General features: G+C 37.6%; 1 protein-coding gene across 1 annotated transcript; it reads right to left on the bottom strand.

Moving 5' to 3' along the window:
* Positions 1-9498: 9498 nt before the first annotated feature.
* LOC133997664 (uncharacterized) lies at positions 9499-13072 on the bottom strand. Its single transcript, XM_062437343.1, has 7 exons — positions 12789-13072; positions 12374-12646; positions 12157-12213; positions 10146-10268; positions 10029-10057; positions 9887-9943; positions 9499-9634 (listed from the first exon to the last, which is right to left on the bottom strand). Exons 1-7 carry the CDS (start codon positions 13042-13044, stop codon positions 9590-9592), a joined length of 840 nt encoding a protein of 279 aa, XP_062293327.1. The 5' UTR covers positions 13045-13072; the 3' UTR covers positions 9499-9589.

The raw sequence follows: 13072 nt of genomic DNA, 5'->3' as shown, positions 1-13072 counted from the left end.
ACTTAGTATTTCAAATAATGACTTAGTATCTCATAATAATGACTTAGTATCTCATAATAATGACTTAATTTCTCAAAATAATGACTTAGTATCTCAAAATAAAGACTTAGTAATCCAAATAATGACTTAATATCTCATAATAATGACTTAGTATCTCAAATTATGACTTAGTATCTCATAATAATGACTTAGTAATTCAAAATGATGACTTAATATCTCAGAATAATGACTTAATATCTCAAAATGATATCTTAGTATCTCAAATAATGTCCCAGTACCTCATTATTTATTATTTTACTTTATGTGCTTCCTAACTTGCTCTTAACTACAAGTCGACCACAACACAACTTTCAATCATGCCATCATTTATTTAGTTAATAATATCATGTAATATCACATTCCACCTTTTTTCACTTTGCTCTGAACACTTTCATACCACGATATTCGAAATTAACTCAACAAAAACATAAATCTTCAAATTCTTACATATCAAACCACTGACAGTGACACTAAACTTAAAAATATAGCTACATGTAAATATAGAATAAAAGCATTTTTAAAAGTAATGAAATTGATTAACCTTGATAAATTATTCAAAACTAATCATTACAAGCAACATGTTTAAAAAATGAAAACAACATTTTAAAGCTTAAACTGTGACACAATGCTACCACATCAATCACTGAGCACAATAAGGATTTGATAGAAGATTCAGCAAGTAAAATGTATCTCATGCTAATTTACATTTCAAGATACCACCCACATGAACGTTGCATCATTACTTCTCCTTTTCACAGCGTGCTATTACCTAACTTACGACACCCCATCTGGAAATATAGCTTTTTATAGCAAAACGTTGTGAAAATAATCACACAAAAATGAATCATCTGATGATGTGAGTCTGGTTTGGTTAGTTGATGGTAGCGTAGAGGTTGCTGGGATCAGTGGAGGCTCCAGCAGAAGAGGAGGAAGCTTTCACAGTGCTGTAGGTCACTGCATCACCTTCATCTTTCCTTGGAACCTGAGAAACAGCACAACATAAATTACACAACGGGATATGGCTGTGTGTGTAATACCCCACAATGCATTGGCACATGTTGAAAGATTACAGGAAGCATCATGGCACCCTGCTGTGGAAAACACAACAACAGTACAACGCACTGCAACAGCATGAGAAGCAAATGTGTGAAATGCAGTTCAGTGTATTAAAACATGTAATGAAGTGGACACATTGTTGACATGAGTATCCTAACCAGTCAGACTTCTTACCCGGGCTTTACTGTTGGTCTTCTTGGTGTAGCTGATGGAGGCGTAGGAAACACCATCTTCAGGATCAACCTACACAGTGAAGACAACATACTGATGAGTAACATGTAGATTAATGTGGTCTCACTTCTATTTCATGACAGTAAACACTTCTGTTACTTCTGCAGAGGAGGTCATGTGATGTGATGTCTCAAAGCATTCTGGTTAACAGCCTACTGCTTAACACTCATCTTCCTTTCTGGTGTAGTCCAGTTGCATCATCTAACTTCTCTTTTCTATGTTTATTGCACACTCTCAAGACTGTGAAAAACACCTGTGGACACTTATGCAAGTCAGAGAAGAACCAGAAGTGTCATGTGTGATCTCACCGTGTCCTGACTGGTCTCTGGAGCAGACTGAGTCACTGCAGGGTTTGAGTCCAGTCCCTGCACAAATAAGGTTTAGTAGAGTGGTGAAAAAACATCTCACAGTTCAGTTAATACAGATGTTGTCGGGACACATGTGCAGTATACATCTTGTGCATGTTTGAGGTACAGGCAGTGTGATAGATGAACATTTCGAGTGGATAAACCGAGTTTATGAAGCTTGTAATGTTCACTTGTTGCTGGTTGTGTACTCATTATTCTCATCTTATTCTCTTTCAGCTATAAAACACAATTAAAGTGAATCATATTTTTAAACTCACAATGTTGTCATCCATCTGTGTTTTTTTCCCTAAAAAGAGAAAAGAGAGAGTCAGCTTTAACTTCCGTCGAAAATCAGAAGTCGATCTAAGCTTTTCGTTGATGAAAGTTTAATCTGTAAACGTCCTCACACCTTTAGCTCTCTTCCATCTGATGAGTAGCACAAAAATGATCAACAGTGCCACTAAAGCCACGGGCACGAGGATGAACAACCACCACATGTCTGAAAAAAGAGTGAAAACATTTGTGGCATCTATTTATCTCTCTTATACCAATCTACGTTTTGGTAAAACATATAGTATACTTTTCTTCTGTCACTGTGTCCAAAGCCAATTCCATGTGAATGTAAATCAAACCCGAACCCTTTTAAAACAATGAAGCGTCTGTCAGCAGTTCATAGAGACATAATGGTTCCAATGACAGAGTTTTTACCTTTAAATCCAGTTGAATTATCATGTGTATCAGGCATCGGTGTGTCCGTATCTGTAATTATCCTGCTTTCAATCTTCTTATCATTTGTCATCTTTGTTGGTGACTTAGTTGGTGGTGCTTTTCCTTTCCCATCTGGACCTAAACAACATCACAAACAGTTTCAGTAAGAGCATGCTTCACGTTTAGCATCTGCAATATGATGAAATATTTAAAGTTAAAATGCATCAAATAAATAAATGCAGTTTGTCATTTTTTCATATTAGAATAAAGTGATTTTAAACAGCTCGCTTGCTGCTCACCTTTTTCTGCTGCTGTTGTTTCAGGTTTTCTTGTTGTTGTTGTTGTTGCAGCTTCACCTGACAGATTAGATTAAAACCAACTACTGTGACTTAATAAGAAAAAAGTGACATTGTTAAAAAACATAAAACACATCAAATAAACAAATGTAGATTATTATATTTGTTATTAGAATAAAGTGATTTTAAACAGCTCGTCATCTTCTCACCTGGTTTCTTACCTGATAACTGAGAACTGAAGTTATACAGCTGCTCTTCATTACTGTTGAGATTAGTGACTTTACACTGCAAATACTTATAATTTGATTCGTAAATAAAATGAGAAGTGGGCAAGACTGTAGTGACTGAGCAGGTAGACCTTGATGTCTGTGTACTTCTAGTGTTTATGTCCCAGTCTGTTCCTCTATACAGCCACTTCACTGTGTATCTGCACCGTCCATCTGTCAACACAGAGCAGCTTATCATCACCTCATCAGTGTCCTTATGTTCAGCCACTGGTGAAGATGGAGATATTGTGAGAGAAAGACAACAAGAGTCAAATTAACTTCATCACTGTAATCATAATTATTGTAATGTTTCAGTATATTGTTCTAACAAGACAGTTTGATCTGAAAACATTATGATGTAAATACTCACTGATAACAACAGACAGATAAACCTGAGAGTCTCTATATCGTCCTGATCTGTCGTTTTCTCTGCAGGTGTAAAGAGCAACATCCTCAACTGTGACCTTCTTTATAACCAGAGAACAGTCCGCTGTAACACTCAGTGTGTCTGATTTAGCTTTGGCTTCTTCACCAATCTGCCCAAGTTTAATCAGCTCTACTGCTGGTGTTTTTGTCGAATTACTGAAGAGCCAGGTAGTTCTGTCACATTTATCCTGATCAGTCATCACATTTTTACAGGACAAAGTGGCTTCATCTCCATCTCTGACAGTGATGTAGAGGAAAGTTTGTCCAGTTACTGCTGTTGAGAATTTGAGAGAGAAATGTGATAAATGAAACTAAAGAAACTATTTCACTGTCTTAATCAAATTAATCCAGCCGAGTTCAACCATCTGTTAAAATACAAACAGTATATTTGACAGTCTCATTAAATTATTTAATAAGATTTTTGTATCTTACCTGTAAACTGAAGCCCCAGAATCAGAAATAAAAACATTGTAATCCATCTGAGTTCAACCATCGTGCTTCTCTGTCTTTCTCTCTGTCTTCTTCTCACGCTCTCAGCTCTCAAAATGCAGAAATACACTATCTACTTCCTGTAATGAGCAAAGTGTCTCCTCCTCTTTGTGGCTTCAGTCTTTCCTCACTTGTGAGTTTGTGACCTTTTTGTAAATGGAGCTTATTCACTTTAAATTTGAACATTTTTGTATTTTATGAGAAAGCTAGCACTCACAATTGCAGTACCTTTATATAATCTCACATATTTATATAAGATCTTATATTTTAATCAGCTGAGAATAAATACATAAATGATTAGATATTTTAGAAGTTAAGTGTGAACGTGTCCATCCACTCACCACCAAGACCACAACACACTTCCTTTCTACTGCTGCATTTCAAAGTACTTCATGTTTATAACCATGACCTCATCATGTGACACTTCTCTGTGCACAGGACCAGTATGACCAGTAAGACAAATGATTCCCTTTTAAAAATGACTTTTTCTGTGTTTCCCACTGTAATGTCTGAAAAGTAAAAAGTATAAAATATGTGTTGAAACAGAATTAGGATTCAGTAGTGACAGGATTCATGGTGATGTTTGATACACATGAACAGACAGATGAAGAGTCAATCAGATAAGATGGTGTATCAGAGGTCTGAGACCTGTTAGTTCCTCATTGTATCTTTGAAGTCAGTTTCTAAGAACTGAGGTGGAAGTGTTTCCATGACAACGTGGGAACAACAGCAGCACAGGTCTGCAGGTTTTAGCCTCTAATGATGACCTAATAAACACCAAAACCACACGAGGCTCACAGTCACAGAAAAGGACTGAGGACGTTGAATGCGTGAAGATTATTGATTATGAAAAAGGAACTACTCTTTTTTTAAGACAGCATGGAGTAGAAAACAGACAGGATTCATTTTGATGTTTGATGGCACATATGAACAGACAGAATAGCGTAAAGACAGAATTTTAGTCTCACGGTGCAAAGTGGTGATACTGCAGCAGCTGGGAAAGAAAGATGGTGACTAGGGGTCTGAGACCTGTTAGTTCCTCATTGTATCTTTGAAGTCCGTTTCTGAGAACTGAGGGGAAGTGTTTTGGTGAGAATGTGGGTACAACAGCAGCAGAGCTCTGATATGACGACATGAACACTACAACCACACGAGGCTCACAGTCACAGACAGGCCAAACTTTATCAAGGCACCAGACAAAGAGAATACTTTCATCTCTGAAAATCACCAGTGAGACCCCAGCAGTATGTTTCTGATGATAACTGGTGTGCTTGCTGCTCTGTGTTTGTCCCAGAAGTGTGTACATGAATCAGTCATCACTAATAACCTACTTAGTGGTTACTTAGACCTTGTCTCTAGTCTTTGGACAGTAGTTGTGTGTGAGGCCACTGAGCATGTGCAGAAATGTAGTTGTGTTGACAGGACTTTGTTAGCTTGTTGAGCTACATATCACAACCTCTCCACTTTTTACTACGTTGTAAAATGTGATAAATGAACTGAAATAAGAATATGACTGTAGTGTGAATGTTAAAAACAAACAGCTTATTTGACTGTCTCAGTAATATAAAGTTATATAATAAGATTATTGTATCTTACCTGTAAACTGAAGCCCCAGAATCAGAAATAAAAACATTTTAATCCATCTGAGTTCAACCATCGTGCTTCTCTGTCTTTCTCTCTGTCTTCTTCTCACGCTCTCAGCTCTCAAAATGCAGAAATACACTATCTACTTCCTGTAATGAGCAAAGTGTCTCCTCCTCTTTGTGGCTTCCGTCTTTTTTTCTACCTTGTCCGTTAACTTTTTTAGATGATGCATACTGACTCTAAATTTGCACATTTTTGTATTTCATGAGAAAGCAACCTCTCACATCTGCAGTATCTCATATCTATATAAGATCTTATATTATAATCAGCTGAGAGTAAATACATAAAGGATTGTAGACGTTAAGGGTGAATGTGTCCACCTACTCACCACTGAAACCACAACACACATCCTTTCTACTGCAGAATTTCAAGGTTATTCATCTTTCGTCACATCCTGTGCACAAGACATGTATTTATATTCAATGATTTCCTCCTAATAAAGAGGATATTTTCTGTGGCATCTCAGTATTGGTTAAGACACATATCACATAACTGCAACATCTGACAAAGATCCTGTGAAACTGGGATGTAATCATGGATCACAAGGTAAAGAAATATGTTTCTGCATTCAGAGCAGCCATATTAAACCATATTTAGATTCAACAAGTGCACACTGTGTTTGGTACCAGGGTGTGTTTGTCACAATGACGTGTTTGACCTCCTAAAAATAAGAAGAGGAAGTTGAAGGTGTGAAGATGGATGCTCTCAACTGTCAGAGTCTGTACAGTAGTTTGTGTTGTAGAGACATTTAGTCTGTTTTATTCTGTTTTCTGTCAGGTGTTGAATTCACTGTAAGTTGACAGAGTTCATCCCATTTTCATCCAAACTGTCAAAAACTGTTTGATCAGCAATAACAGAAGCTACAGACAGTCAGAGGTCAGAGGTCACAGCAGCCTGACAAAGACTGAACACACTGAACATGTAGGATGGAGACCTGATTATGTGTAAGCAATATGTTTCTGCCTTCAACCTTCGTGTCGTCCTCCCGGGTCAAATGGACCACGTCTGTTTTGACTGTTCCTTCTTTCTTACCTTCCTTCCTTCCTTCCTTTCGTCTGTCCTTCCTTCCTCCCTCCCTCCTACTCTCTTTCTTTCCTCCCTTCCTTTTTCCTTCCTCCATCCCCCTTTCTTCCTTCCTTGTCCTTCCTTCTTTCCTCCCTTTCTCTTTCTCTCTTTCTTTCCTCCCCCTTTCCTTCTTTCCTTCTTTTCTTCCTTCCTTTCTCCCTCCCTCCTTCATTCTTTCCTCCGTCGTTCCTTCTTTTCCTCCCTTCCTTCTTTCCTTTCCTTTCCTACCTTCCTCCCTCCCTCATTTCCTTCCTTCTTTCTCTCATTCCTTCATTCCTTCCTCCTTTCCGTCCTTCTTTCTTCCTCCGTCCTTTCCTTCATCCTTCCTTCCTCTTTCCTTCCTTCCTCCCTACCTCCTTTCCTTCCTTCCTTCCTTCCTTCCCTTCTTCCGTCTGTCCCTCTTCCCTCCCTCCTTCTCTCTTTCTTTCCTCCCTTCTCTCTTTCCTTCCTTCATGCCCCTTTCCTTCTTTCTTCTGTCCTTCTTTCCTTCTTTTCTTCCTTCCTCTTTTCCTTTCTCCCTCCCTCCCTCCTTCCTTCTTTCCTCCCTCCCTCCTACCTTCCTTCTTTTCTTCTTTCCTCCGTCCTTCTTTCCTTTCCTCCCTTCCTTCCTCCCTCATGTCCTTCCTTCCTTCCATCTCTCCTTCCTTCTTTCCCCATTTCCTTCCTTCTTCCTTCCTCCCTCCTTTCCTTCCTCCTTCCTTCCTCCCTTCCTTCCTTCCTTCCTTCATTCCTTCCTCCCTACCTCCTTTCCTTCCTCCTTCCTTCCTCCCTTCCTTCCTTCCTCCTTCCTTCCTCCCTCCTTTCCTTCCCTTCCTCCCTTCCTTCCTCCCTCCCTACCTCCTTTCTTTCCTTCTTTTCTTCCCTCCTCTTTTTCTTTCCTCCCTCCCTCCTACCTTCCTCCCTTCCTTCTTTCCTCCATCCTTCCTTCCTTTCCGCCCTTCCTTCTGTCCTTTCCTCCCTTCCTCCCTCCCTCCTTTCCTTCCTTCGGTCCTTCTCTCCTTCCTTCCTTCCTTCCTTCCTTCCTTCCTTCCTTCCTTCCTTCCTTCCTTCCTCCTTTCCTTCCTTCTTCCTTCCTCCCTCCTTCTCTCTTTCTTTCCTTCCCCCTTTCTTTCTTTCCTTTGTCCTTCTTTCCTTTTTTCTTCCTTCCTCTTTTCCTTTCTCCCTCCCTCCCTCCTTCCTTCTTTCCTCCCTCCCTCCTACCTTCCTTCCTTACTTCCTTCCTCCTTTCCTTCCTCTTTTCCTTTCTCCCTCCCTCCCTCCTTCCTTATATCCTCCCTCCCTCCTACCTTTCTTCCTTCCTTCTTTCCTCCATCCTTCCTTTCTTTCCTCCCTTCCTTCTTTCCTTTCTTTTCCTCCCTTCCTTCATCCCTCCTTTCCTTCCTTCCTTCTCTCCTTCCTTCCTTCCTTCCTTCCTTCCTCCCTCCCTCCTTTCCTTCCCTTTCCTTCCTCCCTTCCTTCCCTCTTCCCTACCTCCTTTCCTTCCTTCTTCCCTTCCTTCCTTGACTCGAGGACAACAGGAGGGTTAAAACACAAACTGAGTCAATCTAATGCTGCAACAAGCAAACAACTGAATATTAAGACTCATACTGTGCACACTCCTTTCCCATGATGCATTTCTGTCAATGTTTGAAGTTGAACGTGTGAAGATTGTTATTTAAGATAAATGTTTGTAATAATGCAACTCTTCTTTTCTGTATATAGTGTTTATTAGACAACAGACAGGATTCATGGTGATGTTTGACAGCACACATGAACAGACTGATGAAGAGTCAAACTTTGAGTCTTGATGCTCATGATGCAACATGGTGATGCTGTAGCTGCTGGAAAGAACAGATGAGATGATGTTTTGTTGATCTGACACCTTTTAGTTCCTCATTTTATCTTTGCAGTTAAATGTTCTGAGAAATGAGAGATGTGTGAAGTGTTTTGGTGAGAATGTGGAAACAACAGCAGCACAACACTGTTAGTACATGAAATAATCACAAAACACAGTCAAATTAAATGGTAAATATTTCTTTATTTGCATATTATATTATTATCAGATGTAACAAAGAGAAGTCTGACTGCAGGAAGACTCATTCAAACCAAACACATGATGGACTCCTGATAAACATGTTAACAACAATGATAAATGAAAGTTAAAATTATTTCTTCTGTACAATTTAAACATGAAACTGAGCTGCAGCTGCTGCAACTTACAAAACAGCCAAGAAAGTCTTAAAACTTTAAATTAAAGTCTAAATTCTTCCACTTGAAGCAGATTTAAGGGAGTTAAATGAGTGAAAACATGAGAAAAGTTAGAGACATAATGCAGCAAAACACATTTAATAAAACTCACACTATGCTTCTTACATAACTAGAGATAAAATCCAGATGTTAATATTCTTGTCAAACTAAAAAGTGTCTCAGGACACAAAACATATGAACATTTCTTATTTACACTCCAGACAGCCTCCTTTGAACACAGTGCTACTAGTTAACTCACTACACCCCCTGCTGGACAAATGAAGCTATTACAACAATAAATCCTGAAAATCATCATAAAAACAGTCAAAATCTCAAAGTGATGTTATGATTCTTTCTTTATGTAAATAATTCAACTATTCATGTAAGAAAATACTGCATATAAAACAATAACAGGTGATACTTTTTTTTTAAAGATACAAAAACAAGTAAAAAGTTCAAACTAAAACATCTTTAACTACAACACTAACACATTAAAATGCCTGACAGCAAGTTTATCAACCAACATGTATCATATAATGTATTTTGCCTATTTACACTCCAGACAGCCTCCTTTGAACACAGTGCTACTAGTTAACTCACTACACCCCCTGCTGGACAAATGAAGCTATTACAATAATAAATCCTGAAAATCATCATAAAAACAGTCAAAGTGATGTTATGATTCTTTCATTCAGTAAATAATTCAACTAGTCATGTAAAACTGAGAGGATATTAATGATATAACAGTCAGGGAGTCGTTTCTCTGGTGAGCTGATGTTGGTGTGGAAGTGGTTGATCAGTTTTCATAGTTCACCGCACCATCATCTTCATCATTCATCTCCTGTGAAAAACAACACAAAGAAACACAAAGTCTGACACACTCACACTGAAAACTAACAAATCACAACCCCACTTCTTTCACCTTTAGGTTTCTACATTCAACACAATCACAAATAATCTTATATATACAAATAAATGAATTTGAAAGAGTCTCAAACTCCCAGATGTTCCTCCCAGCTGACTGTTGAAGTTTTAAACTGAACACAGGTCACAGTGGAGTCAGTAGACCCTGAACGCACCATCAGATATTTACCTGACTGGCTGCTGGACCTGAACGCCTCGCTGTTCTGCTTCTTACTGAGTAAGAAACCTGCACAAACACAAACAGTGAGACATTCACAGTCCTGCATTACAGTAACATGGACGTTATTAGTTGATTTTATACATCAACTCACAGTGTGGTCATCAGGTGGTCTCTGGTTCCCTGCTAAACAAATCAGAGGAACATTTCAGCTCTAAACTTACAGTTTGTGTTAATCAGACTGAACAAAGGTTGGTGAACATTTTCTCACCTCGAGCTCTGAAGTGACGAACAGTAACAACAGTGATGAGAACAGTAACAACAGTGATGAGGACGAATTCAACCACACGCATCACCAACATTATGTAGATCAGAGCAGAACAATCTGCACGAACTGTGGAGTAAAGAAGAGTTTTAGAAGAAATTAGATGAAACTTTTTTCCCCTTTCCATTAAACATTTAACAGCTTTTGGCAAATTTAAAACATTTTAAGGAGCAGGTCTGTGTTTTTTTAGCCAAAATTTTACTTCACATATTTTCACATATGGGAAAAACCTTCCAAGAAATATTTTTCTTTCCACCTGACAAAACACTGTCTCAGTTTGTCTGATTTAATTTCAACATCTTTATAAATCTGCTCATTTCCAAACAGTGCTGCTGTGTTTCCTGTAGCACTGAAGAGTCAGGGAGAACTGTTTAGTTACAACAATAAGAAATAAAGCCAGGAAAATGAGAGTAAGTGTGTGTGTTTCTGTGTATGTAGTATCATGAAAACCATATTTATGCAGCTTTTCCAGTAAAATATGATGGTTAAATGTATCAAATGCTTTCAAAAGATCTATAAAAATGTTGAATACATATAAATGACTTCACTGCTTACCTTCTGATGGTTCTGTTGATCGTGTTGTTTCAGGTTTTGATGTTGTTGCAACCACACGAGACAGATTTAATTAAAACCAACAAACTTTATAATAATTAAATAAAAACACATCGTTCTACATTTAAAATACATCAAATAAACAAATATAGTTTGTTATATTTCTTATTAGAATAAAGTGATTTTAAACAGCTCGTCATCTTCTCACCTGGTTTCTTACCTGATAACTGAGAACTGAAGTATAAGTACTGAAGATACTTGAGTCATCTCAACTGACTCAATATATATATAAGAGAAATCTTTTGGATATGAGTTTTTACCATTGAAACTATGAACTTGGATCTTTTTCATGTTTAAAGATAATTTGTTTAGTCAGAACCATGAAGTGTAGGCATTTAAACCAAGATTAGCTTCCTTCATCAGTGAATTGAAATTAAAGTGAGAGAGCACTAGGGATGTGTTATCTGCAAACATTATAGGAGAAAGAATATTTGAGACATTTGATGAATCATTAATATACTGTAAGATACACAGGAATTATAAATGAATCTATTCATTAAAATGAGCACGTTCAGTGAAAAACAGAAAGATTATTTGTTGTTAACGATCTCAAATCACTTGTTAAATGTAACCTCATCAGCCTGTCACCAATATTACTGCTCTTCTAAATCTCTTCTCATCTCACAATATTCACAGAAAAATAATAAATACAAGAAACTTTGAATTAATATTACCGCGCATGGCCGAGCTTATTGTAGGAAAACTAAATTATATTTAATGGAAACGTATTTATAAAACGTTACCAACAAACGTAATCCACAGCAAATGACAAAACGTTGTATTCCTACAATTTTGTGGCGCACTTGGAAACTACTTGGTAATAAGTGATAAACTAGACATCATATACATTCACTGAACAGAGATTGTGAAAACAAAATGCATATTTCTCTCTAGAAATGTCATCAAAACACATTTTAATGCGAAAACTATCTTCAAATATAACATTTTACACTGAGAATTAAATGAATGACACCATCACCATGGCTCCGTTTTGCACTGTGGACCAACGTAGCTGTGATACGTTTTGCTGTGAGACTTGGTTGAGTCAAGAGAGAACAACTAGTAAGTGCCATGAAGCTAAGTTTGAGTCCAGTAGGACGTTGGTACCAACAGACATTACATAAACACAATGAATAGAGAGTTTAGAGGAAGTTTGTTAGGTTTCAGTCCATCAAGCTGTTTTAGTTTCTGTAAGTAAGTGTCAGGAATCTGAATGTGATGTGAGCAGCAGCTGGTCACCAGTGGAGGGATATAAACACAGCTGTTTACACATGTTTCTGAAGCCAGCAGTGTTTAAATACATTAAATAAAATGTTGAATACATATAAATGACTTTACTGCTTACCTTCTGATCGTTCTGTTGATCGTGTTGTTTCAGGTTTTGATGTTGTTGCAACCACACCTGACAGATTCAATTAAAACCAACAAACTTTAAAATAATTAAATAAAAACACATTGTTCTACATTTAAAATACATCAAATAAACAAATGTAGTTTGTTATATTTCTTATTAGAATAAAATAATTTTAAACAGCTCGTCATCTTCTCACCTGGTTTCTTACCTGATAACTGATAACTGAAGTTATACAGCTGCTCTTCATTACTGATGAGATTTGTGACTTTACACTGCAAATACTTATAATTCGATGTATAAATAAAATTAGAAGTTGGTAAGACTGCAGTGACTGAGCAGGTAGACTGTGATATCTTTGTGTCTCTGGTATTTATGTTCCAGTCTCTTCCTTCATACAGCCACTTCACTGTGTGTCTGCATACATCATATATCGACACAGAGCAGTTTAACTTCACCTCATCAGTGTCCTTATGTTCAGTCACTGGTGAAGATGGAGATATTGTGAGAGAAAGACAACAAGAGTCAAATTAACTTCATCACTGTAATCATAATTATTGTAATGTTTCAGTATATTGTTCTAACAAGACAGTTTGATCTGAAAACATTATGATGTAAATACTCACTGCTAACAACAGACAGAAGAACATTAGAGTCTCTAGATCGTCCTGATCTGTCGAACTGTCTGCAGGTGTAACGACCAACATCCTCAACTGTGACCTTCTTTATAACCAGAGAACAGTCCGCTGTAACACTCAGTCTGTCTGATTTAGCTTTGGCTTCTTCACCAATCTGCCCAAGTTTAATCAGCTCTACTACTGCTGTGTTTGTTGAACCATCAAAGAACCAGGTAGTTCTGTCACATTTATCCTGATCAGTCATCACATTTTCACAGGACAAAGTGGCTTCA

The sequence above is a fragment of the Scomber scombrus genome, chromosome 17 (assembly GCF_963691925.1).
Source record: "Scomber scombrus chromosome 17, fScoSco1.1, whole genome shotgun sequence".
NCBI lineage: Eukaryota > Metazoa > Chordata > Actinopteri > Scombriformes > Scombridae > Scomber > Scomber scombrus.
The sequence above is the reverse complement of the archived record's forward strand: the minus strand, read 5'-3'. Positions and strand labels throughout refer to the sequence as shown.